This window comes from Truncatella angustata (assembly GCF_020726525.1).
Source record: "Truncatella angustata strain MPI-SDFR-AT-0073 chromosome Unknown BKA67scaffold_11, whole genome shotgun sequence".
Classification (NCBI taxonomy): Eukaryota; Fungi; Ascomycota; class Sordariomycetes; order Amphisphaeriales; family Sporocadaceae; genus Truncatella; species Truncatella angustata.
In genome coordinates this window covers 1,131,042-1,156,518 of record NW_025763391.1, presented here as the reverse complement: position 1 = coordinate 1,156,518, position 25,477 = coordinate 1,131,042, and the positions used below count along the sequence as shown (strand labels likewise).

General features: G+C 48.5%; 7 protein-coding genes across 7 annotated transcripts; 3 read left to right on the top strand and 4 right to left on the bottom strand.

The window, feature by feature from the left end:
• Positions 1–881: 881 nt before the first annotated feature.
• Positions 882–2,466, bottom strand: BKA67DRAFT_541795 (uncharacterized protein; the record flags this gene model as incomplete). Its single annotated transcript, XM_046100992.1, has 2 exons — positions 882–1,382; positions 1,459–2,466. The coding sequence occupies 2 exons, from the start codon at positions 2,464–2,466 to the stop codon at positions 882–884; spliced, it is 1,509 nt and encodes a 502-aa protein (XP_045952113.1).
• Positions 2,467–2,561: 95 nt separating this feature from the next.
• Positions 2,562–3,186, top strand: BKA67DRAFT_119353 (uncharacterized protein). Its single transcript, XM_046094934.1, has one exon. The coding sequence runs from the start codon at positions 2,657–2,659 to the stop codon at positions 2,981–2,983; it is 327 nt and encodes a 108-aa protein (XP_045952112.1). The 5' UTR covers positions 2,562–2,656; the 3' UTR covers positions 2,984–3,186.
• Positions 3,187–4,086: 900 nt separating this feature from the next.
• Positions 4,087–4,674, top strand: BKA67DRAFT_595862 (uncharacterized protein; the record flags this gene model as incomplete). Its single annotated transcript, XM_046105218.1, has 2 exons — positions 4,087–4,111; positions 4,211–4,674. The coding sequence occupies 2 exons, from the start codon at positions 4,087–4,089 to the stop codon at positions 4,672–4,674; spliced, it is 489 nt and encodes a 162-aa protein (XP_045952111.1).
• A 6,410-nt stretch (positions 4,675–11,084) lies between these two features.
• BKA67DRAFT_613581 (uncharacterized protein) lies at positions 11,085–11,984 on the bottom strand. The gene is made up of 2 exons (XM_046105413.1): positions 11,631–11,984; positions 11,085–11,578 (listed from the first exon to the last, which is right to left on the bottom strand). Exons 1-2 carry the CDS (start codon positions 11,778–11,780, stop codon positions 11,324–11,326), a joined length of 405 nt encoding a protein of 134 aa, XP_045952110.1. The 5' UTR covers positions 11,781–11,984; the 3' UTR covers positions 11,085–11,323.
• A 1,269-nt stretch (positions 11,985–13,253) lies between these two features.
• Positions 13,254–13,853, bottom strand: BKA67DRAFT_541792 (uncharacterized protein; the record flags this gene model as incomplete). The annotated part of the gene is made up of 2 exons (XM_046100991.1): positions 13,254–13,649; positions 13,689–13,853. 2 exons carry the CDS (start codon positions 13,851–13,853, stop codon positions 13,254–13,256), a joined length of 561 nt encoding a protein of 186 aa, XP_045952109.1.
• A 5,655-nt stretch (positions 13,854–19,508) lies between these two features.
• Positions 19,509–20,931, top strand: BKA67DRAFT_696604 (uncharacterized protein; the record flags this gene model as incomplete). Its single annotated transcript, XM_046109353.1, has 3 exons — positions 19,509–20,396; positions 20,487–20,688; positions 20,749–20,931. The coding sequence occupies exons 1-3, from the start codon at positions 19,834–19,836 to the stop codon at positions 20,929–20,931; spliced, it is 948 nt and encodes a 315-aa protein (XP_045952108.1). The 5' UTR covers positions 19,509–19,833.
• A 1,004-nt stretch (positions 20,932–21,935) lies between these two features.
• Positions 21,936–23,292, bottom strand: BKA67DRAFT_696603 (uncharacterized protein; the record flags this gene model as incomplete). Its single annotated transcript, XM_046109352.1, has 3 exons — positions 21,936–23,067; positions 23,124–23,204; positions 23,286–23,292. The coding sequence occupies 3 exons, from the start codon at positions 23,290–23,292 to the stop codon at positions 22,091–22,093; spliced, it is 1,065 nt and encodes a 354-aa protein (XP_045952107.1). The 3' UTR covers positions 21,936–22,090.
• Between the last annotated feature and the right edge of the window lie 2,185 nt (positions 23,293–25,477).

The window sequence follows — 25,477 nt, the reverse complement described above, 5'->3', positions numbered from 1 at the left end:
ACTTCCAACATCTACCACCTCCAACAAATCGGGATCAGAGTATATCTTGTACCTACATCAACCCATCTGCTACGGTTATCATTCCAACGTGTCTATAGATCTCTTCCTGAGAATGTCACCAAGGAGCCTGCGTCAGCCCAGGCCCATAATACTCCTCAGTAGTGGTCTGTCCCGCGAAACGACCACACTACGCTCTGCAGGAGGCAGCTCTCAGACCAAGAACCGTTTCTCTTGCCAGAAAGACATCTTGGTATGCTCTTTGTCTAAAAAGTAATTGACCAATGTGTCCTGCGCGACTGACAGGCTGACAGGATATTCTACGATGAAACTGACCAAGTGTATGGTGAGTTGTCTCATCCAAACGTCTTGATGCAACCGGCATGGCCAATCGTCCGCATAAGAATTTGAACATAATTGGCACAAACTTGTCAACTATCGAGATAGGTTTCCGATGGCCCTGAAAGATGGTCGTTTTGGTAGATGTAAGGGCAAATAGCTGTTTCAACCATTGTTGAAGTTGTCCTTTTCCAAAACTTGGGGCCGTCGGGCTCAGTCAGACTGGCCTACACCAATGTGGCGATCATGTGAAACTTGAGCAAGAACGATGTAACAGCAATTGCTGCATGACATGTCATAATCATAACCAATAGTTACAACGGAGTCTTCTCGACGCCAAAGTATGTCTGCCAAGAGCCGCAACCAATTCATAAACGAATTTGATATCGTCGATCCGGAAAATTCAATGCGGCGGGACTCATAGACAACGTCGACTGGGCGAAGCTGTTCAAGTCCGCCCCCGTTCGGAAAGCATAAAAATGCCACGCATGCCCGGCAAAGCATCCGTCATCTCTGCTTTGACTCAAACATGAAATGTTCTTCTATCATTCAGACGTGCGTACACTTTTCAATGAAGCAGCCATGCCGGCAGCGACATGCGTCTTTCGTGGCTTGTAGGCACATGCCGCGGGCACTGCAAAGATGTCCTTCTCAGGGAACTCGACCCTTGCCTGCAGTATATCTTCTTCGTAACTGGCGTCTCCCGGAGCATGACTGTATAATGGCGCCGTAGTCCCCTTCCTTTGCCCATTCCACGATCGCTTGTTAGGCACGATATTCCCCAGCGGCTTCCATCCTGCATTGACGACAGAACGTTCAAAGTCAATCAGCATGAGCTCCCCTGTGTCGGTATTGCGGAGCACATTGGTACGACGCACATCCCGATGTATCGCCCGCAGACACCGTTTGACCTCACCAGCACGAACCGCTTCGTCAATCGGACTGCCATGCGAGAGAAGCAACATATATTCGATGTAGACCCGATGGTCGTAGTAATAGATCTTGTCCATGTCGCGAAGATCTATCGCGTCCAAGCAGACCGGCACCTGAGACCCCTGGAGTCCTTCGAGGTGTTTGTAGAAGGTTGTTTCGTGCTCTAGGTCCCGAATGAAAAGCAGATACCGTGCCCTTGGCGACGAAAGTGTAGCCGTAGGCCATCAGGCTGACTTTGAACAGCACGCCGCGAGATCCGCCCACATCTAGACGACTGATCCCGTGGTCGAGAGACTCCTGCAGCCGCTGAAATAGGAGCCGGAGGAACTCCTCACGGTCGATCAGATGATCAGCAGCTGCAAGGTTAGCCTGCCGGTGCAAGAGAACGTTGGGACACGTTCCGTCAAGGCGACCTTTTCTGACTAGTCCTAGAAGGCATCGCTGTGTGCAGTACAGTCGCTCTTGTGAAGCTTCCCCGCGCGGCCCTCGGCCCAGAATGCGCTGGCTGCGCCGTGGGCCTTGGCTCTGACTACTCGACCGCGGCTCAGACGGTGTCGGGGTGTCCGGCATCGGAGGTGAGGACTCATCCGACGAAGGCTCGTCGTCCCGGTCCCTGAATACTGGCTGCACATCTGGACGGTCCTCTTCCTGCGCCCAGTGTTTGCGTCTTGTTCGAGGCACGCGCGGTGACCGGCTGATGCCTGCATAAGTCGTCGGCGCATACAGCGAGCCGGAGCTTGAGCTGCTCGGAGCGTATCGCTCGTCTCGGGGAATTGATCGCAATGTCGTCTCAAAGTCCTCTGCCCATCGCCTCAGCCCCAAGATCACACGCTGCCGCTCATCCTGCGCTCGAACATTGGGTGGGTTTCCTGAGGGGCCGAGAGCCATCAGGCTAAATGCCAGGTACTGGCCAACTGCGGTGCAAGCATGGTGTTCCCCCGATTGCGCTGCCACCTCAACAGCGGGCTCTGCTAGATGATACAAGAGTGTGCCGGGTTCTCGCCAGTCTAGTCGCAAGAATACAATGGTCTCGCCGGTAGTCAGCAACCCGTACTCGAGACCCCCCTCGATCATGTAGTTGTAGGTCTGCGTGATGGCCGCAGCGGTGAGCCTCTCGGCATGGTACTGGAATCGACCGTCGGGATCGGCCGCGGTAGGTATTGTTTTCCGATTGACCACGTCTTTGAAGACATCCATGGGATGCAGATTGACGCGCAGGTGTGGAGCGGTCAGTTGTGCCGTTTGCAAGTTCTATGAGCTTGCAGATGACCCCCACCTGGAAGTGCTTGGAGCCTACAGGTGATGTTCCTCGCCAGCGCCCTCGGGCCCTGCGAGTGAAGCCGTCTGCAAGAGCTTCGCGCCTGCAGTCGTGCCGTTTGCAAGTTCTATGAGCTTGCAGATGATCCCCACCTGGAAGCGCCTCGAGCCTACAGATGGACCCCAACTGGGAGTGCCTTCGTGCCAGCCGGTGAAGTTCCGTGCGGCTGCCCCTCGGGCAGCCAGCGAGCGGAAGCCGTTTGCAAGTGCCTCGAGCCTACAAACGATGCCACCTGGAAGTGCCTCGAGCCTACAAACGATGCCACCTGGAAGTGCCTCGAGCCTACAGCTGATGCCGTCTGCAAGTGCCTCGAGCCTAGAGATGATGCCATCTGGAAGTGCTTCGAGCCTACAGGTGATGGATTACTCCTTTCCCGCAGACGTCCTATCTCCTTAGGTTCCTGCGGGGGTCGCAGATGTCCAACACTGTGTACCGGCCAGCGAAGACGGCCTTTGCAACCTGTACGTGGTGCTGGCTACGAACCTGTTCTTCCTGACTGAGATCTTCGGTCCAGATTGAGCAGAGCCAATGCAGAGACGCGACTGTATATAGTTTATCCGTCGTAGAGATCATTATCTAGTTGCATGAACACATTCATCACTTGACATACATTGCATGAACAAATCCATACCGTCACGTAAACTGCAAATGAACCAAATATACACAGTGATAAATGATAAACAATAGTTCTCTTGCGTGAATGACCTACTCGGAATGTAGTCTTCTGCTGCTCAAGTTACGCTGAGCTGTCGTTGACACGCTTGCGTTCGCGCTAAGAAAACGAGCTTGCTTGCTCAGAATCAGCCAAGAAAGATCAAGATTGGGAAAAGGGAAACCGGACTTGCCCAAAATCTCATGTCTATGCGTCTCAACGATGAGCAGTGGTTCCGTGAAAGTCAGTCCGCACAATGGTATTACAGGTACTACATGAAATTGAAATCCTGCCCATTACATGTCCCGAAATGTACTTGCTTCTTCATACTTTCGTCAGTGGAACGGCACTTCCCGGGGTCCTGTTAAGCACGGGCAATCCGGTATTGTCGGCGACCGTTGTGTAGCACCGCGCAGTCACAAATCTTCTGACTGGTCAATAGTCAATAGACTGTGCAATTACATAATCTGCCAACATGGATTAAACATGCCAATGCCCATACGAGCTAGTCAGAAATAATTATTGCATTTGTATTGATACGTCGTAGTCAACTTTACGGCACCACATACGTTGCTGGGAAGGGATCTGCACAGTCGGTGGAAGTTGCATCAGCCACAATATTTGATCATTTATTGTGGTCTTCGCCTTTTTGACAACTTCTTCGATTAATGTATTGCTTCTTATCAAGAGCTAGCAGCCTTCGGTAAGCCTTCAGCTGAAGAGCTGCAATGGTCATGGCCATCCAGCTTCACCAACGCTACATCCTGTACTCAGTAATATAAACAGATCCCTCTCTACCATGAGATCTACCAGCAGTTGCCCTCTCGAATCATCTGCAAACTCAACTATGTCTTCCTCTCAGGGCCTCAACTGTAAGGTCACACCCTCATCTCCCCATTCATCTTTGACAACAACACTTCCGTTGGACGATGGGTTGCCTCCCTTGCATCCTCCGCCGGCAAGCTTGGAAGATATTGTTGACTGGTGGTACCCATACTATCAATCTTGCCAGAAATATTTATTGGTAATTGCACAACACACTAACCATGTGCAAGCCCTTGCTGCATCCGTAAACCTCCGGCTTCCTTTTCAGATTCTGCAACCGCCGAATGGCGACGATATATTGACCATCTACATCCGCCGATTAGTCGCAACCGGTTTAGATACTCCCAGCATCTTATACCTGTTTTTCGGAGACGACTGGCCTATGGGCATAGGTCATATTCATCAAGTCGAACGGAGAAATTATTTATGTGCTGCAAAAAGCGCGAGTTGGTTAGAGGTTAAATCATATTACGATGTGGGAGACGGGCAGAGCATCCCATATCTCCGACCGTTGCAGAACGCTACGGAAGAGGAAATCGTTGCCGCCGAATCGGCTTGGAGCGCATGGTTGGCAATGCAGGACTGGATGGTAGGACCCCGCTCACCTTAGGAGAAGGGCGCTATGGCAATAGGGACGGTGTCTAATATTATGAATCACAAGGGCGCGAGCGGGACAACGATAATATCCATGGTTGCCGGACCTCTAAATCAGTTTAATAGTTCAGAGTTTGGTCGCGCTGTGATTCAGCACCGATTCTTTCGGCTGTAACTGGGATGTTTGCCTGCTGCACGCTGGTGAGGGTGGAATAAATAGAGTTTCAAGCTATCGCTTGCCACGCAGTATTTCTCAATACCTCGGAAGTGCTCCAGCACAATGGCACTTAGCCGAGCTATTCTGTTGAATTCGGTATTCTCTGTGTCTTATCTGATTATACTCTCCATCTATATTTCTAGGGCGTCAGGATGAATTGGTGGAATGAAAAAAGAGGATGATGCTGGTTAGGCTGCTTATAGAGCCCAGCCTGACTTGGTTGAAATAAAATTGCACTTTGAACAGCTGAATACAACTTCATCGTACGAATCAATTCAATATACCAAAGTCCCCAAATTCGTAAAAGGCTGTGCTTTGCCTTTGAAGAATTAGACAGTCGCCAGAGCAAAGATTGCTGTTGCCTACCAGAGGCACGGGTAAACCTTCATCCCCCCGTCCCCCAAGCCGAACTACCCCAAACGCTAAACACTTTTCATTTCCTCAACCACCACAACTCCAATTAATGCGCTTTTTGGTGTGGATAGAAAGAAAGAAGCAAAGATACTCTCGGCGAAAGCCGACGCAAAAAAAAAAAAAGCGAGAAATCAATCGAGCGCGTCACGAAATTGGGACGTCAATCGGACCACATTCGAACCTTCGTTCCACTCATTCGGCGGTTGACTAACTTCCCACGCAAATTATCAACGACTTAGTCCTTTGCAAGAGAGATACCTCTGTGAATGGATCATCGAGGAAGTAGACGCTGAAAGGGCCCCGAGCAAGTACGAATTACTGGCGTACGCTGAATGTATCGGCCGCGCTGGCGGCGACTTCAATCCGATCGGCAAGAACTGGCCTGACGCGTTTCTGCGTAGAAATCCTTCAGTACGAAGGAGCTCCTGGTAGGCAGACCAAAGAGTGTTTATCAGGAAGATTGTTCGAGTGGATGCCACCCGACCACACAGGGTGCACTATTATAGTAGCTAGATAGGCTAATTCAGAGGAACAGCCTGTAAACGTAGCTAAACCCCATAGTTTGAGTGATGCCTAGTTAAAGTGTTGATTAGTGCACGGGACGTCGGATCGGTCAGGCCGCGTGGATCCAAGACTTCCCCTTTGAGTGCATCAGTGGATGGAGGTACCACATATCAACTGGGGACATCTCTCGGAAGCATTCCACTCTTACTACTTATTGTCACTGCATATCCCCTGGACAGGAACATTGGGTTATGCAGGAAACAGTGGATCAGCTTTTCGATACAGCGAGAGACTGGGGTTGTATGGTGGCACCAGGTCAGCTTAGTTATATAGGTTGTACCATTGATTTCAACCATGTGCGTCACTGACTTACAAAACTAGTGCTTGTCCTGGTCAAGGTTTCTCCGTAGCTGACAATTCCCTCAGCTGCTTTCAATCGGAAGCCTGATCCCCTGGCGCTTAATTGATCTTTACTGACCAATTGCACTCAAAGCAGAACCCCACCTCAGCGCTTGGCTGGGTTCCGGTAATAATCTACTTTGATGATAGAAGATCCGCTACTGGCGTTTCGCTACGGTAAAACCGAACAGAACTTGCAGGTATACTCTTATTCACGACGACACCGTCAGAAACATTCAAAAGCAGATGCAGAGTAAGAAGATTCTGCCAACATGTATCTCACAGTGGAGCAGCTTGAAGCAGCTGTAGATCATCAGGAAGAATGATGTGCTTGGCCATCGTATTGTGGATTTCATCTCCTCTGGACAATTGTCAGTATGCGGGAGCAGGCTGAGCAGTCTAGGCATGTCTCGCGGCCCCCGGCTTGTGGGGCTGTGGCTGGTCGCTGCATTAGCTAAACATTTTGAGGGCCTAGTGATTTTGTAATATAGCGTTAGTTGCCCTCTAGGGGAATAACCCATGTTTGATGCGTCACAAGTCTGGCGAACGAGCGAGCGAGAGGACCTGTGGTTTCTAGGCGTGAGAAGTAGCTAGTGTCACTTTCCAGGTGAAAGCACGATGAACGTGCATTTGGAAGTTTGGAGGGTTGATTGCACGTCAAATATTTTTCAATTTTTTTATTTTCTTTTCGGGTACTGTTCGTGAGTGCAGAGTAGTTCGCAGTAGGGCCACATTAGGCCGATTGATTATATCCTATCTCACCAACTTCGGCAACTAATTAGCGGAGCTATCCAAAGTTGCCTTTTGCCTCCTATTCCTGGGCCACTACATTTCGATCTGCAAGGGACGCAGCCGATGACGCGGGCAGGTAGAGAATGTACAGCGTTAATTGGTTGACTGACAAGGCACCTCAACGAACCATTTAGCTGATGTTGCTTAATTAGAAGAATATGGTTATAGAGGAATGTTCAGGGCAGTGATTGTATTTCCAGTAATGCAAAATACGCAGTTCGAGGGGCGAGTTGTTGAGATATATTTAATTTCGCAAGAAGCACGATGAGCATTTGAACATTCTGGTACCGAGCAACTCTTCAGGACTCATATTCCCTTGTTAGTGCGGGCACTACTCGTCACTGGTAGAGCCTCGATCCGAGCTCCCCACTTCCTAAGAGAGCTGCCTACATGACACGGGGCAGTTGAGAATGCAAGCTACAAGGGCCGGCACCAGAGCTTGGCGAGAGATTTTGCGCATTACATTGTCGTGTTTTAACCAATCGGTGACCAGCCGTACGAGATGTGGTTGATGCACATTCAAAACCTAATTTCCAACATGTAGTGATGAACCGTTTACATGTGTTTCATTGTGTTGGAAGAGGACGCATCCCATTCCTCGACTCTCATCGCCAGGCTTCCTCGGCAGGCTATTCCTGTCTGATTTCTTCCTGCTTTCTGCTGGAGTCCCATGCAGTAGACGAAATAATGGTAGCGACTTTTAGAGGCAGCCTCAGTGAACCGCAAGGACCTACATATATCATCCTGAAGTGTAACTCAATCTGGACAATTGAATGTACTGTACATTCAATTGTTCGGACAGAGTATGGTTTCGTTTCCGCAACCCAATTATTGAGGGCCGCAGTGGCTCTTTCAGTCCGCTCGCCAACACCGCCCCAATTGCCCAATTGAGTACACCAACCAAAAAAAATTTAAATTTTTTTTTTGCAATTATCCCAAAATTGATTATGCCTAATTCGCGAGACACTGCACGTACCTCAAGCACCTAGTACTGTATTTGACCTAGTGGTAGCCCAAATTCGGTTTCTGGGAGGGTCGTGTAGAGTACCGACATTCAAAAAGTGGCGTGGTGGGTCTGTATTCGTATCAGATCTCAAGGTTTTATATATATGGTTGGCGACGGAAGCCAGTCGCAAGCACCAATTCTTCCTCCGTCATCTTAACTGGATCTCAAACAGCATTGCGCATCTACACTGCATATTTTCGGCTCGACCTATTTAGGTATAGTGCTGATCACTATCGGTCGCGTCAGTGCTCGGAGTCGGGTAACCACTGCTCCAGGATACAGCAACAAACACCCTGTACGATATGCTCCTCTTCTGTACTCACGATCGAATATGGACTTGCTCGAAAGTGACCATGGGCGAAAGCATGATTTAAACGCAGGCCTATGTAGCCGCCCAAACCAATCGCGACAATCCATTTGTGACCGGACGAGAAGAAGCGCATCCAACTAATCGGACGAATGTACAATAACGGCGCGCAACGCCCTTAGTTTTCATGTCATGACGGGGCACGATTCTCACCCGTCTCTGGCATGTTAGAGGTACGGTCGCTGTCTTCCCCATTAAACCAGATCGGATCTATCGCATTTGAAACTGCTTCCACGACACTTGAATGCAGTGCCGGGAACATAAAGGAACTTCTTGTTTCGGTTTGACCTTCTTGCTACTGATGGACCTGCGAATCCCTTAGGTGCTGTTGCAACGCATCTTCGCTACTGAAGGATTCCTCGCAAGTATCGCATTCGAATGAGAGAGCGTGGGCAAGCGAATCCATTAGATGCTGTTGCAGCGCGTCTTCGTTGCTGAATGATCGGCCACAGGGCAAACAGCTTCAGGCCATCGTGTTTGGAGTGCCACGAATGTATCGGATGCAGAGATTCGATAGAGAAGGAGGCAAATTCTAAGACGGCAGCAACTGTCACATGAATTAATTGATCATGCACTTACCGCCGGACTCTGTAGCGTTAATGCAATACGCAGGTGTGTAGCATTATCGACCAATACATGAATGACACGGAGCAAGGCGAGTTATGATAAACCAAGTCAATGTCGCCAGCTGCAAGTGAACAATGCACCTAAAGCCGCAAAGATCAAAGAAACAAAGCAACGCTCGGGTAAGTCGACTGCTGTGTTGTATGCGCTGCAGTAAATGCAATTCTCCCCATTTAATTCCATGCAGCGATGCCTCTAGGGATGTTATGGAACAACAAATCCATTCTAGACATACTGCGACATAGTTTGTGCAATGGGCCGCCCAATTAATCACTTCACCTCTTGGCATGGAGCAATGCAACAACGAAGAAGCTCTATGGCTGCTTCTTGTTGACGTTACTGCCAAGATCGACACAGCCGCCTTGTGAACGATCTTTGGAGCCAGACATGCTTCTTGCAAACATTCCAACGGACCGTGCCGCGGTCATTGTTTTAAATTGGTGTGACACCCCCATCGTAATTAGTACCCAATCGGGGATGCACAATAGGCGAAGATTAGTACTACTGTACGCTATAACCAGCTTTAGCGTCCGGCTAGAGCCGAGCTAGCGCAGGAGCCAATGAAAAAGTACTAAGGACCAATCTAAGATACTCAGCACGCATGTAGCCGGATCTAGCAACTTGACGTGAGTGGGTTACAACCGAGATTGATTAACGCTTTATACTCAGATACTCATGATTGGATGGATCTAATTATGACCTGCAGCGTGACAAGTGGCCGAGCGATGAAGAATTGTCCGCAACATGTTCCTACTACAACACTTTCCCAGCGCGGCTCTTTTACGAATGTTCTTGGTGCGTGAGTATGTCCTGCGTAAGATTCATATGAGTATAGTGTTGATGGACACATAGCAGATCTTATCATTTACAGTAGATACAGATATGGGGGGAGTGTCCATGCGACGAGGTTCGGACACGATGCCATACGCCGAGCGGGTCAAGTGAACCAAGCTGGCCGGACTGATTTACCGACTTGTCTGCATTGCCCAGTCCCGTCAGCTATCCGCTCGATGGCCACTGTCAATTCTGACCTAGTGAGCAGGGTATTTTCTGCGTGTGGTTTCGTGCTTCGACCTGTTGACGCAGTCCGGAAACCGTCAAGTCGGCCATTTGTGATCGACACATTCTTTGGAAAACTTGTCTTAGACCCAACCATTAATCATATCCCAACTAAGGCGCTGTTGCCAATCAGTCGAACTTGAATTCGTAAAACAGTCAAAAAAAATGTAAATCTAAAGCGAGAAGCACGTCAAATGATAATAATGAGCTTGACGGGCGGCGTAATAGGTGTGAACTGGATGTTGGACTGCTGTACTTAGTCGACCTTTAAACGCAGATGAATCTTGGTTATGCAGCCAAGACCAAGCTGAGACTGCGAAGCCCGGGGAAATGTCTTGTTCTGTGGGTAACACACATTGGCATGATGTGAATGGCGATTTGAATGGCTAATCGTGACAGTCTATCTTGCACACCGAGGTCTAATAGCGCTTGTCCGCTCAGCCGTTACATTGTTGGCTCCGCGAACGGTGTACGTCCAAGAAAAGCCATGTCTTGGTATCCTCAAGTGCTACAACAGAACACCTCTCATCGTAATCCTGTATCACGTCGCTAACTGCAACCAAAACGGTCGATATAGTGGCCAAGACGGATGGAGTCGTGAGTCGTTGAAGTGCTTACGAGAACATTGCCGCGAATCTTCCGCACTCGAAGTTTATTATCCGCATCCTAATTCAGGTCATATATTGGTGCGATTCTTAACTTAGCGCCTTAATAAACACAAGCTGTCTACGTTAGAAGGAATCCAATTGCTTAAGAATTGTACCTCATACTATCACAGACCAAGCTTCCGCTTTTGGGTTGTTTTCTTCGTACGCCAGACAGCTTAAACTGTCACCTACAAGGCCTGAGTCATACAAACAAGCTTACTCGTGAATCCCGCATCTTATACGATGCGGAATATCTGCGGTGCCCAGGTAGTGGGGTCATGTCGCAATGCCGAGTAGGCGAGCTGCCGGCCGTAAACCCCCACCCAGTCAATTTTCCTCATACGCAACCACATAGTATGCACGACTACACGTCGCTGTGGATGATTCCAAGTCCACTTGAAATCAAACATACGCAGGTCTTCTCTCTATTGAAATAAATACATTGTTTGAATACCATAAGCGCTGCATTGACATTTCGACCAACTATTGCAGAGCAAAAAGTTTGAAACAATCAAACGCTTCGGTTGCGTACACATCTGACCATAACTACTTGGAATTTAGACTATCAATGCAAATGCCTGTATCCTCTTCTATACAGATCTCGCTAAATGACATTAGAATTTGAATCCATAATCTTCACTTTCCGGTGTGCATAACGTGACCTAAACCGAGATAACCAACCTTCACTCCATCTAGGCATCGGCAAGTCTTGGTAACATCCGAGTGCGTTCCAGAGCTCGGTCCCGCGCTCACGAAGCATTGCGCCAGTAATAGGGCCAATACCGGCCACGCATTCATGCCAATATGCCCATTTGATGAGTTCTTCTTCCAGAGACTCCCATTTGGGTGGGCGCTGTCGCTTGCGGTGGCTGCCTTGGCAGTACGCACGGTCCAAGGAGACGTTATCCAACGGGTCGTACTTGTAGCTCAGGATCTCACTCACGGTACTTGAGTTGAGGTAATAGCCATACATACGTTCCCACCAAAGGGAAGCATCAGTGTGTGTTTTTGCGGGCTTTTCTACGGCAGATTCGAAATACCAATCTCGAAGTGCACGACGTTGTGTATTGGTAATAGCCCTTCGCTTCACCATTCTGATATGGTAATTATGTAGGTTAGGCTGTCTTTTATGTAGTTGCGACGTTAACCTGTGATAAGTTGCAAAGAACACAGTAGTGGGGTACCACTGTTCTCAAGTCGCTGATCACTGTCTTTTATATCCCAATCGTCACACTGAGCCTTGTTGCCATATCTACTAGTCTCAATCGGAAATCATTGAGGAGTCACCAAAGGCATCAGTGGTGTCAAACATGGTGGCAGCCAGGACAGAATTAAACTAGAATTTGGCGAGCTGAACGCTGTATTGCACCCGCCTTTCGAACTGGACTGGGTCGCTACGATCGAAGATGCTACCCCTGGTGCAATGCGTAGTGGGCACTTTGCCTGCGCCAATCCTTGTTCCATGCATTCCTTACGATCGGGTTCCTAAAAAATCGGTTTGTACTGGCTGACAAAACTCCCGACCCGCACTAGCCAGGACATCTCAATATGGAGCGATTGGCTTATAAGCTGAAATGGTTGACCACTTGAAATTCAAAGCTGACTGCTCTTTTCCTGGCGCCAAGGCGCGATACGTTCTAAACCCTGCCTTTTTTTCCATTTTCTTTCGTACAGGTGCGTGTGGACGTACAGCTGCTTTTGATGCGGCCAGTCTCTCCACCCCCCCTCCCCCCCCTTTTTTTTCTTTTATTAGTAGTAGTAAGTACTTCGCAAGGAAAAGGTGTCTACGACTGCACTTAAGTTCCTCTTGGTAGTCTGCTTGATTGCGGGTATGTCATTGTTGGCCTTTCATCTGTAGGTGTGCGGTCCACGAAATCCTCTAGCGACGCAGCTCAATAACCGCCACTGTTAGTGCGGGTAACAAACAGCGGCGCATTGTCGTTACTAGCAGTGGATCAAGATATGATTTTAATAATATCCGCGAAGATTTGTTTTCTTGGATCAGTTATTTGTTCCTTCGTCACTCCGTTCAAGGAATGTTGCCTTCCTTTCGATGCGCGGTTGTTCGTGTCTCTATGCAAGTGTACCTTCTCCCTCTCGGTCGCTGTGCAGATCCGTTGGGGGCCGTCTCCGCCTTGCGCGTGTGCTCTCACACAAACAGCCCTCCCTCCTGGGTCGGACAAACAATGTTGGCGTATTTATGAATGACAGTCTGGGAGCGACTTCGTCGCTCCCTTAGGGTCTCTATTGGTTGCGATCACTTCCACTTCGCTCCAGCAATGGACCTTGCCCAATTATACCTGCCTTCCATAACTCTGACCATCTTTTTATCAACTAGTGGTTGCAGGCGATGACGATGTCTGTATTCGCTCTTCCCATTCGAGCTTGGTATTTACACTACTCTTCTATCCAATTAACTATGGTCCTGCGGTTGTGATAATCACCGTCGACTTCGTCTCCGGCAGGAAACTCATCCCTAGCCAGGTGTCCACAACTTCATTTCACTTTCATTATATTCCATATGTTGGGTTACAGTATTTCATGTTAATCCTCGGCTCATTCCACATCACACATGCGAGACTCGCCTCCTAAACGGCCTTTGGCCACTCTCCACTCTTTCCATCAGAGAAAACGTGGAAAACGATGCCACGATGCCATGTCGTCCCTCTATTGCTATCTGGTTCAAATTCCAGCTGAACGGTCCGCCCGTCTCCCCCTGTAGATCAAATACCTCTTGTTCTGTCAACGAGAACAAATAAAGCAAGTCCGTAAACATAACAAAGGTCCCTTTCAAATGACCATAGCCAGCATCAGCAAAGCACCCGTTCCATAAATCTCCTGCCAGGTCGCGCGGGACCACGATCAAAACAGCCTGACACTCGAACTCCGCCCCCTCATGGGTTTCATGCCACTCTATTGCACCTCCCAGCACGCGTGCGTCGCCTTTCATCAGCTCTCTCACCTTTTCGCACACAGCCGTCCATCCTGCCCGGTATCTTACCTTGAAAAAGAAGGCCAGATATTGTCCAGACAACGCCCAATGACTCCGCTTGAAACAATTGCTATCACCTCCTGGTTTCAACATGACACCAATGCCACGACAAGTCAACCCATCAAGCCAGGCCTGAAATCGTGCTGCATCCTGCACAAGTACAGCAGTCTCCATATTTGGTCGAAGGGCCCGCCTAGCCGTACGTTCAATCCCCCGTGGTTGTTCGTCTCTCCCGTTCCGTGTTTGTTGTCTTTTCACTAAGAGGTTGTACCTGTCTGTTTGCCGGTGAGATAGTGTCTTTGTGTCGCTGCTGGCTCCTTAGTCTGATCGAATCGTGTCAAATCATCAACAAGACTTTTCGTGCTTGACAATGTGAATTTCAATCTACAAGTAAACGACAACGGTCCGATTGCTAGCAGCAGAAATAAGGGGTCTCCACCCCTTTCAATGTATCCTCTGGTCCGGGGTGCCGTGTCAACTGGTGTTCCTTAGCGTCACTGTGTGGCCAATCAATATTTTAGACTGTCTGCACACCTATACAGGATTAATTCTGGCGCTACCTAAATAGACACTTATGTCTCGTCCAAGGTTTTGCACTTTGTTGCGCTGGAAAGGTACCACGACAGAATATTCGTGTACTCGCGGCATGAAACAGAGCTTCAAACCGATAGTACTGATTCCAGACCTTTTCACAATATCTAGATTTGAGTTCGTTGGCTATTATGGACACTTGGTATCAATTGCCTGAACAAGTTAGCTCATCTTGTTTACCGCTCCAAATGGTTTCGATCCAAAAATGGCTCTCGAGAGAATAAATTCTTGCCCTCAATGCGGAAGCCATTTTCGTTACTGACGATCACAACAGACAGTGAAGGAAACCGGGAGTTAGGCGTAGAAGGAGAAAATGATGCACAAAGGACATCCCAAACATATACTAACCCAGCAGGTCGCGCTTCAGCCGCCGAGGATAGGACTCTGAACACTTGGAGAAGTCAACCTCAAGCTGATCTGCCATGCACTAACAACTAACAGTATCATACAGGGATGTCGAGGACAATAAGTGGTTTTGGATGATTGATTATAGTCTTGCAGTATGGGCTCGAATCGGAGTCAAGACGGACACATGAGAAGCGTTTTTGTAGCATAGCGTTAGTTGCCCTCTAGGGGAATGACCCGGGCGTAATAAACATGTGTGTGTGTGTGTTTGTGTGTGTATTCTGACAGAGGCATACCAACAAGCTTGACGGGATGGATCGATGCCTTTTGCTCTGACCGTACTGCCACGATCGAGATTAACGGCCGTACATCCGCGAGCCACGGTCTGCCACAAGCAGGATCACCGCAGGGCTCACCGCTCTCGCCAGTTCTGTTCCTGTTCTTCAATGCAGACCTAGTGCAGCATCCTATCAACGAGGCAGGTGGATCCGTCGCATTCGTTGATGACTACACAGCGTGGGTAGCAGGACCGACGGCTCAAGCGAACGAGGTGGGCATACGAGCCATCATCGACAGAGCTCTCGACTGGGAAAGTCGCAGTGGTGCCACATTCGAAGCAGAGAAGACTGCCATCATCCATTTCAGTCGAAAAGCGGCCAGAGTGACCAAGAATCACTTTCTAATCAAGGGCGAGCGTGTGTTCCCACAAGACAAGGTCAAGATCCTGGGTGTCACGATGGACTCGCAACTACGGTATAGACAGCACGTGGCTCGAGTCTCGAGCAAAGCGCTGGAGGCTGCCATCGAGCTTAGACGGCTGAAGGGTCTGCCACCGGCGACCGCCCGGCAGCTATTTATAGCCATGGTAGCCCCTATTCTGGATTACGCATCGAACGTATGGAGATACGCCTGTGGTGATCGGCTAATGCACGTTGTCAACAGAGTACAGAGAGTGGGCGCGCAAGCAATTGTGGGCTCGTTTAGCAAGGTAGCCACGGCAGTCGGCGAGGCCGAGGCACATATCTTGCCAGCTCGAAGCCGCTTCGCTAAACGGGCAATCAAGCTCTGGGTCGACGTTCATACACTGCCGAGCAGTAACCCGCTTCGTACGGCAGGATTTCGGATGTTTACGCGGTTCATCTCGCCGATGTAGCAACTTGCTGAAGACATGAAGAATGTGCCGATAAGCAGGTTGGAAACGATCGACGCCTACGCAGTGGAGCCGTGGAATGAACGGGTCGAGGTCGTTACGGGAGGAAGCGACAGAGCAGCTGAGCTAGTTGGCGCACGATGGGCTATCTGGATCGCCACCGCCAGCTCGGGCAAGAACGGCCTGGTCGGATTTGGAGTGGCTACACGACTCCCAGAGTCTAGCTCGGCAAAGAACAAGTGTACGCTATAGTCGGTTACCCTTGGGACGAGAGAAGAGCAAAATCCGTACACGGCGGAACTGGCGGCAATGACACGGGGACTGCGAAAGGTGCCGCAATACTTCAGGCAACGGGTAATTGTGGTATTTACGAGCAACAATGGTGCTGCTCTGAGTATGAAGCGGCCGCGGCATCAGTCGGGCCAGAAAGAGATCGCAGACTTTTACGCATCTATGGCCCAGCTTCGAAAACAGAGAAAAAAGATCGTGATTGTTCAGCGGGCACAGGAACAGACAGAGAATCAAGAAGATAAAGATGTTGACAATAATACCAGCCATGACGGCCACCAAAACAGTTTCGCCCTAGCGCGGCTAGCGAAAGAAGCTGCACGAAAAGCGACTCTTCCAGGCAGTTCGCCCCGTGCACCGCCATTTCGGGCCAAGTCGACCACACTGAACAACGCCAGAAAGACACAAAGCAGACCAGAAGCACTGCCATACAACATCGGTGCGTTCTCCAAGCGGATTGACACAGCATTGCCAGGGAGACATACCCGACTATTGTATAACGCACTGTCATGGAAGGAGGCTAGCGTTCTGGTCCAGTTACGGACAGGAATGGCCAGGCTCAACTATTACCTGGCCCAGATTGGCGCGGTCGCATCGCCAGAATGTGATTGCGGACAGGCGAAAGAGACGGTAGAGCATTTCGTTCTGCATTGTAGAAAATGGACAAGTTATCGCAAAGACCTACTTGACTATACACAAAACGGAGGGGAAGTATTTCGTTTCTTTTAGGCGGAAAGACGCATAGCGATGATGAGAAATGGACGCCAGACGTGGCAGCAGTTCGAGCTACGATCAAGTTTGCCATGGCGACGGGGCGATTACAATCGACAGTGAGGGAAGCGAGCAGTTCAACACGATAGAAACAAAATCATGTACAACAGTGGAGACATCTCTAAAACATACTAACCCAGCAGGTCGCGCTTCAGTCGCCGAGGATAGGACTCTGAACACTTGGAGGAGTCAACTTCAAGCAGAAATGCTGTATACTAACTACTAACAGTATCATATAGGGATGTCATGAAAGAGAAATGTATTGAGACGGAAGCGGATTAGTCCCTGAGCATGGGCTCAAGTCGGAGTTAGGACGGAAACTTCAGAAGCGATTTTGTACTATAAAGTTAGTTGCCCTCTAGGGGAATAGCCCGGGCGTAATAAACTTGTGTGTGTGTGTGTGTGTGTATTCTGACATAAAAGATTTGGTGGCCCGGCCGATAACTGCTCCCACTGATCATTTGCCTCTGTAGTTTTCAGCTGGTTGTTTTTAGCAGGGTACATTGCCTTACCATCCACGAGTCGTTCCGAAGTCCTCAATAGCGCGATTTGAGGCAATGAGCTTGCCCTAAAAGAAGAATCCCCCTCTACTGGTCACTGCTCCTTTTATGTTCATCATTTCCACAGCAGCCTTGATGCGGTTGATCTGGAGGCGTAGTTATATTGGACTCCCAACCGTATCATTATGTGAGCAGAACACACTAGAGGGTAGGAAGCCGTGCTGTTAAGCAATAACTGCATGCTTTTGGTCCACTCCTTGCAAATTCGCTGTTAGGTTTCAGCAACACGCTGCTCAATGTGTACACTGCGCAGGGCGGCGCAGGTCTGTCATCGCCTATTGCCGCTACGAGGGCGGAAAGCTTGTGCTTAATTGCTTCCTAAGTTGGATATACCATCCACAGTTTGTGGTTTATGAAGCCTATGAGGCAAGAACAAGCCGAAGTAGTGAGATAACTTATGGTGGCACAAGCCGCATAGAACTGCTGACGAAGATACTGAGATTTCAAGATTGTAGTAGTTGTTTTTGTTTAGGATCTTTCCAGAGGCACGAAGAGGGTGTTTTGAAATGAACCAGGTTGTCCCTAGACGTAAGATATAGGAAGAGAAGATGGGATAGCGGCTAACTTTTTCGTAGCAGGTAGCCAAAGCTCAAGGATACGTGCTAACAGAAAGAACAGGTGCTGATCTCCCTCGTTTGTTCGAGTCTGTCACATAGTGACAGCCTTCAAAAGTCATGCCGAGCCTGATAATTGCCTCTCATTGAGAGCTGTATTCGAATAGTGTCGCACTGGATTGTTCATTATTCTAACAACGCTACAACGTAGTGAAACATTAGATCATGACATTCGACTTCATGTATCGGTAGTTCTATGCTCTTGAAGGTATATCTCACAAAAGAACAAATTCCCTTTGTGTTCTAAACCTTCTATCGAGCCCATTTTCCCTCATCATCCCGACACATCTCTGCAAACCATGAAATACGGCGTGATCCTTACTTCGACAGAAACCGTACTTCCTCTTAGCAGAACATTCGAAACAAGCAACCTGTTTGTCAGAGTTAGAGCTAGAATGATGATTGGAAGACAATGACCATGACTAACGCATCTGCAGCTAACATAGGTAATAGCTAGATGAGTACCCATCTGTGTGTTACACAGGCTGCATTCGACCGCATCTTTCCTATGGCCGTCCATCATGAGCGCTTGAATCTCGTGAAAGACTTGAGAAGTTATATCACGTATGTCTTGTCGGCATTGCCATAAAACTCGATTCAAGCTTGGCAGGACATGGTCTGTTTCGTCGTGAAGACGTTTGGTCGCCTCAAACGGGTGGTTGTTGTGTGGCAAGTCCTGAGAATGTGATCTCTGAGACGAAGTAAATTGTATGAGAAAGTAATTCCGCATACAGGCTGCTATCTGCGCGACTCCAACGTTCGTGTCCATGGTTGAGCTTCGTCTCTGTGTATACTGTGGTGGCAGGAACAAGAAAGATTGTATCGCGGTACTCCCTTGAGTTATACCAGCGTATATATAGGTGTATCATTCACAATCGAAAAGCCTAAATCAGATGCCAAGAGTCAATGTATCGTGGGCTAGTGCAAACAACTTTGTTGTCAGGCATAGATAGAGGACGGTGAACCTCACGCTATCCGCCCTTGGAGATAAAAGTAAAATAAAAAAAATGGGTCTTCCCACGAGCCGTTTCTGGAATCTTTGTCACCATGTGAGTTATATTGCAGCACCAAACAAAGTATGCTTTACCAGAGTTTATGCTCAAGTACCATGCTTCGCTGAGCCGAAAGCGTACTGTGATAGGGTGTTCCTTAGCGCCCCATCTGAACAAACTTCGGTGATGGGACAATCATTTTGCTCTTTTGGAAATCCCAATAAAGACGTCACCGAATAGAGAGAACTGATTTTGACCACCTAATCCGGGCTGCTTGGCTTTATCAATTTAATAACCGTCGATACAGGAAATCTGTATCTGCTTGCATTGTCCAGTAACTGACCCAGTTCTTCCGTCTCGAATCAATTCAGGTACCCACCTAAAACAACTAGGGGCCAGATTGGAACCAGGTCACAACCAGGGATTGACAACCAAGCATCCGTTCAACTTGAAATAAGTCATCTCCCCCTCTCTCATATCGTGCCAACCCAGTACTCTATCGCCTGGACGATACCATTGCCTGTGTATTACTGTTCACTCAACCACTCAACCACTCTTCCACTTATTTAAAGGGATGCCCATGATTCGATTCTCAGCCTCAGATTGAACAGGAGGGGACACAGTTGTTCAGGCCAACCCTCATTTGACCGTAGCAGGTCCCCAACATAGCTGTTTGGGTTGCACACCGAGCAAGGTTATCCTAAATTCATCCACTGTTGGATTTGTTCACCGGTGGTAAAGTGTCAAGACTTGGAGACAGTGTTCTTTTACCAAGGAAGGAGGACGTAGCTCGCTCAAGCGGAAGTGTAGAAGGAGCAGGCGACGCAAGTATCACCGCCTAAGATGTCACCCAAATTAGAGCGTGCAAAGGAAGTCATCGAGCTGCAATTCAGTCACGAAATCTTACTTAAACACCGAGAGCATCGTCTTGTTAGTCAAGAACTGGCAAAATGCCAGGTCGCTTTGGAGCAACTGCGCCGATGCCACTTGATCCCATACCTCGTTAACGTCCCAACGCCAGAACGAATGTTGAATGTCACTAACGGGCAAGGGCCGGCGCTCCAAGCGAATATGAGTGTCCAAGTACCTCAGTGGGCGCCAGCTTTTGGTGTTGTCGATGGGCCGTATGCTCGACATCTCGCCAAGTGGCTCATTCCTGACCCCAAGTTTGACGGTATCCCGGCACCGACTCTAGTGCAACCTGAAAATACGCGAACCTGGAATTCAGTTGATGCTCGTCTCGGTAGGAACAGTACCGACAAGGCAGGAGTCGCCCGGAACAGGGGCCGAAGGACTCGTGGATTAGCTGGCCAGAAACTCCAAGCGCTACCTTATGACTACTCGCAACCCAGGGGCAAGGCTGGGCCCTGTATCTTGAAACGTACTTCCGATGGCAAGATAATCAAGTTAGTTTGCGTCACATGTCACAGGGAGGACTTTTCGAGTACTTAAGGATTTATCAACCATTGCCGCATAGCACACAAAAACGAGTACAGGAGCCATGAGGAAGCAGCGATTGCCTGTGGTCATTCTATTAACCGCGACAAAGCTGGCGGTATAGCAGGTGTGCAGCCATCCGTGGTTCATCCAGCGCCCATCCCGACTGGGCCAGCCCATATTTTCGCTCATGGGGACGCGATGACCTATTTAAATGCATGCTTCTCTGTTACCAAGCGCATTGACGATTTGCTGGAGTCGGTGAGAATTGTCAACCCTGTATACTCGGCTACGATCTAGCAACCACTTACAAGCTTTAAGTCCTTATCGGACGCTCCCAACTTGGCTGAATTGGCCAAGAAGAAGGGCCTCGACATTAACATTACTGAATTGGTGCGTGAAGCTAAGACCAAAGTCGAGTGGGATTTTCTTTTGTCTTTAGACGACAAGATGGATGATAGGAAGGATGACTTCCCAGATGGCGAGATTGACCCTGTTGATTAAGCTTCGGTATTGTCTAGTGACCCATGAGGCAAACGAAGGTTCGAGTCGAGGAGTCGTGATTCTTGTAGGCCTGAGGAGAACCAGTGATGTCTCTTGGGCTAGACAGCTAATAGCTGCTGCTCTACATCGGTGGGCGCGCCCCGGGGTTGCTTATTTAACTCCTCTATGGTGATAATATGGTGATGATCAGGCATAATATGACTAGGCCAGAAATGGATAAGCTTGGGCCCTAATAACAAAGCCAACAATGAACCTTTAATCTCAAAATTAAAGCCAGTCTCATAGAGTGTATTCATTCGTTATTTCAATTAAAGATTGCTCGCAGCAATGGCTCTGCTCAGTTCGGGCCGAAAATTATGAGCCGAGACGAGTGGGTTTGCACTATCGCAGTATCGCACCTTCGCAGAATCGCAGAATCGCACCTTCGCAGAATCGTACCTTCGCGCACCTTCGTACCTTCGCGCACCTTCGCACTTTCCGTAACTTCTTTCGCAACTTCGCGCTTTCGCAACTTTCGCACCTACCTATTTAGCAACATGCATTGTAAATTTCTTCAAAGCGCCTGGCCTCGATTATGGTCAATACACAGGCGAAGACATTCGTGAAGCGTATCATTATGCATCGCTTCAATGCCACCCCATTAGACGGCTAAACGGAGCCAAGGATCGGTAGCCAACACAGCACCATGTGGAAGAATCCAAGTTGTTTCTTCTAGGCGAGCGACCTAAAAGGTATACCGCGGGAATCCGAGAACGTTGTCTCTCCAAAAGCGCGGCCCCGATGCTTACATTACACCACAATGCCCATTCTACGTTTGTATAGTTATGGAGCAGTCTGGATTGTTCCTGCATCGCGATAAGGTCCTATGGTCAAGAAGATCACGGCGCTTGTACATTATGTTGTAAAACCTCCGGAGATGGACATTTCTTATCCAAGTACCCGGATAATGTGTACGTTACGCTGCCGTGCAGTTGACTACAGGGTTTCGCAACTATAAACTCTTTGAACTACTCTAAAATTCTGCATGAAATCAATCCGAAGCCCTTCTAAATCTGTACATCCTTAGGCTCGCCTTGCGCTCGTGGATAATCATCAACCGCCAATGTTGCTCAACGGCGCTTGGGGTCCGGTTCAAGCGTGTCGCAATCTCAGACCAGTCCTACTTTTCTCGGACCCAAGCTTTCAGACGCTGTTCATCATGGCTAGTCCAAGCCTTCCGGGGCCGGCGAAGCGCGCCGTGTCCAGTTGAGTCCCGTATTGATGCACGTATACGATTGTGTCCAACCTTGCGGCTTAGAGGGCTCTGTTCATTCAGGTGACAGGACCCATGACTGAAGACAGAGATACCGTCAGTTGTCGGTCCGACGTTCCAGGAATCCACTGATCGTCCCGTGACTCCTGAAGCCTCTGTCCCCATTTCTCCATCTTCCGAAATCTTCATGCCCATAGCATAGTCTCGGAGGGCCCAAAGACTTACTTTTAACATGGCTGCGGTTTTCTGGCGGCTGGATGAGATAGCATGACCACTTAGGAGAGACTCCCATGGAATTTCGTCCTGGCAAGAAAACTGCAATACCTTTTCAATGTGCTGCAGCAATGTTCTCTTGTCGAAATTGCAGACCGAACAGCATCCTGACGGGAATGGTGCCGATCCTGGATTGCGGGCCAAGCTTGAGCGGCGTGAAACTCCAACCTCATGCTCAGGGCCAATTGTTTGGTTTGTTAAGCCATATGGGCTTGAATCGAACGGTAACCGATTGCGATGTGCTTTGGAGTCATTGTGAAGTGTGCCATCCCTCAGGCTTTCCCAGCCCGTCGCGGAGCCACTAGTTTCATTTCGAGCGGTGGCTGCAGGATTCGACATCTCTGACATGCTCCCCGATAAGCGGCAATTGGTATCAGCAAAGTCTTGACGACGAGGCGGTCTGGGTTTGTGTACAGAGATAGGGCTGGCCGATGCTGGCGATTCGTCACGAGTACTTGTTGCCATGCTGATCGTATCTTCATTCGGAGAGGCTTTTTGATTGCTCTGGGAGCTGGTAGCACTATTTTTGTCGTCTTTTGGAAGAATCCATTCGAAAAAGAAAGGCGGAGTGATCTTGCTCTGAGCGTTTGAACGAGTATGGTCTGATAGGTCTTGTCCATTGTTAGCAAGTAGCACTATTACATGACGCCAGACGAACACCACTTACTTCTGTCGATAGCGTTAAAGGATGAGCATTCTGAACGTGCTTCTTCTGGGCGAAGTGCCTGGATTTGGCGATCCAACTTCTCTGTCGTTGTCTGATTAGGAGTTTCGGGCCGCTCGGATACGTCATCTGTTATGTTCCTCTTCTAAGACGTGCCTTGGCTACTAATCATCGTGACGCCTAGAAGCTGGTGAGTACATATATACCAACGTACCCGAGAGTTATAAACCGTATTCTTCGATTTAATGATGATTTAAGTCTGATCTAGATAACTACACAATATTGAACTGCATGGAAAAATGATGCCTCTCTAGCTTAAAAAATGAAGGAAGATGGGAAGATAGGAAATGAAACGGACTAAAACATTGCTAGACGCTATCCTGATATACTAAACCTTTTATTTCTTTTTAGAATTGACATATCCACGTGACCACTAAGCCCGGAGACCTCAATTAATGGGCATAGTATTGTACTATACTGTACTAATTCTACAGTTTGCATACTCGTAGTATAGTATAGTGCTTTAAGTGTCTCTAGCGACCCTAAAGGTCCTAACCACAAAACCCACTTAGGCGGGATACTGTTTCCTTTATTGGTGATACCATAGCGGTAATTAAGAGTTCCAAATGGCGCTTATAGCAAAGACAGTAAGCCTTTATTAACCGATTTACATTTGTTAGTATTGCCACTGGATTTGCTTTACATAGATCTGTTTGGCGGAGAGAGATTATTAGTGCTAATTGTACTTACTAGCATGAAATGAGTAACAGGCCAAGCATAACGACACTGACGTTTAGTGCTGTTGTAGACCATGTCTTCCAGCTTTTCACACCACTAATCGCCGCCGTCGATGCGGGGTCAGATATCGAAACGTAATTGTCGCCATTAACAGCCCCTCCACATGCAGTTTGAATAAAAGATATAGACACATCCTTTTGACATAAACCTTGTCTAACTTGGAGCGTTTTAATTGAGCTCCGTTTGATGACTTGGTGCGTGGTTCCGTTTCTCGTAGTTTTGTAATCATTAGGTGCTAGCTGGACTGATGGCTTTGCTGTTGGTGGCCTAAGCTCCTCCATTTGTGAGTACGAAATGTGATCGCAATACCCGATTTGGGAACAACTGGGAGAGTATGCCACGCGCAGCTTTTGGGTGCGCTTCATCAAGCTTTCAGAGCTGGATGGGTTAGTCAGAATCTGGATGTCACATTGCGCATCGCTGCGACGAATCTTGCATGCTTTCAGATGTGTTCATGGGGCACCATTTCGCACTAGCTCTTTATGATGGAGAAAGTCCCGAAGCAGCTTCTGTGGCGCTAGTCTCGTCAACTGGCGTGGAAGCAATTCTTCTGACCGTTTGTAGACTGTACGGAGACCAGAAATACACTTCAGGTATTATTCTGACATGGATGGCCTGGTGGATGTCTGTGAGAAGAGTCATTCTGCTTCGTACTGATCGTTCTACCATTTGGTCAACAGAAATTCAATCACTCGATGTTGTCGGCTGCTCTGGAACATATATTCATCAATTGAGCCAGTTCACAGGGTTCTTAACCTTGGAACACATCATCCTCCAGGTGTGGCTTGCCTTTAAACAATGACTTACTCTAAGATTTCAGAAATGAATCACGCTGAGAATGTCGTCGCCAACCAAGGTCTTCCTGCCGTCCATACAGAAACCTCTTACGCCGTCATGAAAGGCTGTTAATCCTATATAGAACAGCTAGAAGCTTTCGCGACAGCAGTCGTCCAAGAAAACAATCGGCTACAAAAACAAGTTGTCCATCTGTCGAAAGAACTCCAATTTGCGACAAAATCCTGTATGTTGCAGGCTCAAGTCGTGCACACACAACAGAAACTCATTAACATCTGGGAGAGCCGAAGGCTCAGGTCAGAGAAGTGGAATGTGCGTTCTTCAAAGAAGAGGACAGGGCTACGGTCTGAGTGCAACTCGATACCGCCTGTACACCGGGAAAAAGAGGCTGCCAGTTCATTGATGCTACTGGCAGACTTGGCCGAACAGGAGAGACGCATAAAGGGCATCAACAGCGAACACCTATAAGGAGAGGACGATTAAGAGTTTTAAATGTAGGCTAAAGAAGCGGTGCCCTATTGTTAACATTACCATTATGTTAACGTCTACTCCAAAGATTTCTCGATCTTTACCGCTATAGTTCATATAAAATAGAAAATAAGAGCTCTTATAGACAATTCATGGAATGGCCTCTTTCTCCTAAGCAGGATTGGCTGTGTTTATATGGTCACTACAGTCTCTGACCGTGGCCATGAGTCCTTCCACACGATAGTGCAACACAGACAACATTGGCGTGATCTGTTTGATGAGTCCTCTGAAATAGG